Source organism: Sorex fumeus, unplaced genomic scaffold (assembly GCF_029834395.1).
Source record: "Sorex fumeus unplaced genomic scaffold, SorFum_2.1 ptg000043l, whole genome shotgun sequence".
Classification (NCBI taxonomy): domain Eukaryota; kingdom Metazoa; phylum Chordata; class Mammalia; order Eulipotyphla; family Soricidae; genus Sorex; species Sorex fumeus.
Window position 1 is genome coordinate 11,378,891 of NW_026606100.1, and position 4,409 is coordinate 11,383,299.

Below are 4,409 nucleotides of genomic sequence, written 5' to 3' on the forward strand. Positions count from 1 at the left end.
GAGGTCGAGGGGGTGCAGTGAAAAGCATTCAAAGCCAAGAACCTCACCCCGAACGTGCCCACAGGGAACCTGCAGGGTTGATCAGCAGCTCGCCGGGGGGCTCGGTTGGGCGGGGGGGTCCCTCCGGGTCTGGAATGCATGCGAGACGCGAGGGCTGGCAGGAGGGAGAAGTGGGGCGGCGGGGGGGTCTCTTGCAGAGAGCGCCCTGATCGCAGCGTGATCGCACCCTGGCCGCACCCCTATCGCACCCTGGTCCCACCCTGGTCCCGCTCCCGGAGCCCCCGCGACCCAGTCCCCGCGGCGCGGCCGCTCGGCTCGGGGTCGCCTCACCTGGGCGGGGGGCGCGGCCCGCGGGTCCCCGGAGGGCGGAGAAGAGTGTCCGGGCCGCGCGGGCCCCGCCCCCGCCCGAGGTCCCGCCCGCCCGCGCCCCTCCCGCCGGCCGCTATAAGGCGCGGCCCCCGGCGCCGGGGCCCCGCGACCCGCCGGCGCAGCGCAGCGCAGCGACGCTCGGGGCTGGAGGCCGCCCAGGGGCCCCGCGACCCGCCCCCGCCAGGCGCCGCGACGCTCCCGGGCTCGAGGCCGGCCGGGCCCCGCGCCCCGCACCGCGAGATGCCGGCCCCGCGCGCCCTGGGGGCCGCCCGCCTGCTGGCCCTGGCGGCCGCCCTGTGCGCGCCCGCCCTGGGCCGCGCGCGCGCCGCCGCGACTCCCGCGCTCGGAAGCCCCAACGCCATCAAGAACCTGCCCCCGCCGCTGGGCGGCGCCGCGGGACGGCCGGGCCCGGCCAGCGCCGCCCCCGGGGCCCCGCACGCGGCCGCCAACAAGTACCAGCCCGGGGAGCAGCAGCAGGTGAGCGCGGCGCGGGCGCGGGCTCGGGCGCGACGGGCCGGGGGCGCGGGGGCGCGGGGGCGCGCGGGCGGCCCCGCGTCGGGGCGGGGTGGGGGCTGCCGGGGTGCGCGCGGGTGCCTCAGCTGCCCCCGGCTCCCCCCGCAGCCCTACCCGTGCGCCGAGGACGAGGAGTGTGGCCTGGACGAGTTCTGCGGGGTCCCCACCCGGGCCCTGGGTTCGGGAGCGCAGGTCTGCCTGGCCTGCAGGAAGCGCCGCAAACGCTGCATGCGGCATGCCATGTGCTGCCCGGGCAACTACTGCAAGAACGGTGAGTCCGCGAGGCTGGCATCTGGCTCGCGCCGCCGGCCCGCCTTGCCTTTGCCTTTGCCTTTGCCTTTGCCTTTGCCTTTGCCTTTGCCTTTGCCTTTGCCTTTCCCCTTTTCCTTTTCCTTTTCCTTTTCCTTTTCCTTTTCCTTTCTTTCCTTTTCTTTCCGGCACTCCCACGCGGAGGAGCAAAGGCCCAGTGCTCGCCAGAACTTGCGGCCTCAGCTGGAAGTGGGTGCTTCGAAAGTTCGGCTCCCCTCGGAGGAGAGACGGCCTCGCGGGCCTTGGAACCCCTGACTCTCCTCTTCGGGGCGCCAAGTCACCGAATACCACTGCTCACGTCCAGGTTGACTCCTCTTGTGAGAGTGTGGTCAGTCGAGAGATGAGCTGCGGAGAGAAGTGGGCTTCCACGCAGGCCACTGAGCACAGCTTGGCCGTTTAGCCCCCCCTTTCCCATAGCTTCCTTTGAGGCCGTCGCAAGTCTCTGCCTCGAGATACCTAGGAAGGTTTATCGGCCAGAAGGTGCTTCTTAACCGTGCTGGCCTGGCTAATGGTACAGCTCGGTCCCTCGCACCCTGACCTCTCCATCTCCCCCTCTGCCCCGCCCCCTGCCCTCTTCAAATAAGTCCTTCTCTCTCCAACCGCGGGTGCACTAAAATTTAATGTCTCAAAGAGGCAGTCTCAGGCAGCCAAAAGAAGGCTCCAGAAATAAACTTAAGGGTGGCGACCCTCTGTAAGACACAGTAATCCTCCAGGATAAACGAAATCTCTGTAATATAGAAATTATATGCTCAACGAACCGGTCGGGGAGATTGTAGCCAGGGAGCTAGTACTGCATTTGCTGTAACTTGTTCTGGCAGCAGCCATAGAGCACCAAGAGCAGCGTTCATTTATAAAAGGAAACCATGCAGCTGCTTTCATATTTCTTACCCCCAAGGGTGCTATTAGAATGGAAAAGAAGTCTTACTGCCTTTTCCACTCATGGGAGGAAAGTATTTTAAATGACTCTACTGGGGCTCTTATGTGTATATTTGATGGTTCTGTCCACTTGAAGAGTTTTCCATTAACAGGAGAGAGGAAATTTAGCTTGTGCAGTGTGGATGCAGTGAGGTGGTATTTCACATTGGTACAGCAATAACTGACAGCCACTGTCACAGCAGTTAGCAATAATGTCCGTATTACAACCTGGGAATTAATCCTCTCCTGCTTCCATAGGAATATGCATGCCTTCCGATAGCACTCATTTAAATCAAGGAGAAATTGAGGAAACCATTATTGAAAGTGTCGGTAACGATCATAGCACTGTGGATGGGTACTCTAGAAGAACAACATTGTCTTCGAAAATGTATCATACCAAAGGTAAGTTAAAGGACTTTACACTCAGCACAGTCGAGGTGTCTCTTGGATTATTTTAAAGAAATGATGCAAGTTTAGCAGTGAACATGTACTATTTCTGTTGTCTCCTTCCCAGGGCAAGAAGGCTCTGTCTGTCTCCGATCATCAGACTGTGCCATGGGGCTGTGTTGTGCTAGGCACTTCTGGTCCAAGATCTGTAAACCTGTCCTCAAAGAAGGTCAAGTCTGCACCAAACACAGGCGAAAAGGCTCTCATGGACTAGAAATCTTCCAGCGCTGTTACTGCGGAGAAGGGCTGTCTTGTCGGTTGCAGAAAGATCATCAAACCAGCAATTCTTCTAGGCTTCATACCTGCCAGAGACACTAAGCCAATTTTGGGAATACAGTGGACTCATTTAATATAATATATGCTACGAACCCCCTCTGATTTCTGTTCAGCTCAATCTTTAAGAATGTATAAATTCTGTGGTTACAATTAAGCATTCCAATAATACCTTCTGGAAATCTGGAGTGTAAGAGCTTCGTTTCTTTATGGAACTCCCCTGTCATTGATTGCAGTAAATTACTGTGTTGTAAATTCTTAGTGTGGCACTTACCTGTAAATGCAACAAAACTTTTATTTTTTCTAAAGGTGCTGCATTGCCTGTTTCTCTCGTGATGTAAATTTTTGTACACACTGATTGTAATCTTGATTCTGATAAATATTCTATATTGAATTGAAGTAAATAATTTCAGCTTATGTTTCCTAAATCCCTAATCCTTTTCCCTTTTAAAGAGTTTAGAATGCAAAGAGCTTCTGGAATGACAAATGATAGTTATCTAAAATCTATCAAAAAATACTAATTTTCTAAAATGAGCTCTCTCAGTGCTTAGATTATATTTGTCTCTAGACTGTGATAATCCTTGAAATAAAGTTTAACATTTAACATCGGGAAATGTTTTGAGTATAGATAAGTTTTGGCATTTTGATCTTAAGTTGTATGTTCTACAGGACAAAATATATCTTTAAAGATGATCAGAGAAAAATATTGTCTAAATGTAAAGTGATATTGATCAATTTTAGAGGAATTTTAAATAAAAATGTGATTTCTGTTGACAAACTCAAATGATCATGTATGAGACTGAATCCTAAACTACTTTCATAAATTATTTATAAATGATATCTACCCAAATAGGAACAAAGGTAGTGCTACCAGAAATTTTTGTTTTTGTTTTTGGGGCCACACTTGGCAGTGCTCAAGGCTTACTCCTGGTTCCATGCTCAGGAGACACCTTTGGCAGGGCTCAAGGGATCATGTGGGATGCCAGGCATGAAATCTCGGTCAGCTGCATGTTATAATATCATTCTGGCTCCCAGTAGAATTTGAAAGAAGAATATATGGGTATGTGCACGTGGGAGTTGAAAACACAGACATTTTTATATCCAATAAGTTAATTTCAAGTGCCAGTACTATTTTGTGCCAGGAAGATTCTCAAGCATATTCATTTAAAAAGAGTGGAATTACAAAACTGAAATCACCTCTCACTCCACTATGGTATTCTATTCATTTGTGACGTGACTATCTAAATCTGTTGATTGAAATGAGGATAGGTATATATCGCTAAAATGAAAGCCCTTAGAAATGAAACATAAATGAGATTTTTCTTAGTAAATTGGAGATTGGCAGAAACTCTGGGGAAGGGGAAAGCAGTGGTCCCAATTTGCGCTTCATCTAAAATAGTTTCACAATCTACATCAAAGCCGCAAAGCCGCAAAATTCAGGGCTCAAAGCACAATAACTGATCAATCATCCAGGACCTTTCCCTGAATATCACAAATGTCATAGAATTTTTTTTTTAATTCCTGGAAGTGGCTTAGTTTCTAGGGGCGCAGCCAACGGGACACCAGCATTGACTCTTCACTGA

At 52.1% G+C, this 4,409-nt stretch overlaps 1 protein-coding gene across 1 annotated transcript; it reads left to right on the forward strand.

The window, feature by feature from the left end:
* Window positions 1–524: 524 nt before the first annotated feature.
* DKK1 (dickkopf WNT signaling pathway inhibitor 1) lies at window positions 525–3,365 on the forward strand. Its single transcript, XM_056120745.1, has 4 exons — window positions 525–846; window positions 991–1,153; window positions 2,365–2,508; window positions 2,621–3,365. The coding sequence occupies exons 1-4, from the start codon at window positions 610–612 to the stop codon at window positions 2,869–2,871; spliced, it is 795 nt and encodes a 264-aa protein (XP_055976720.1). The 5' UTR covers window positions 525–609; the 3' UTR covers window positions 2,872–3,365.
* The last annotated feature ends 1,044 nt before the right edge of the window (window positions 3,366–4,409 follow it).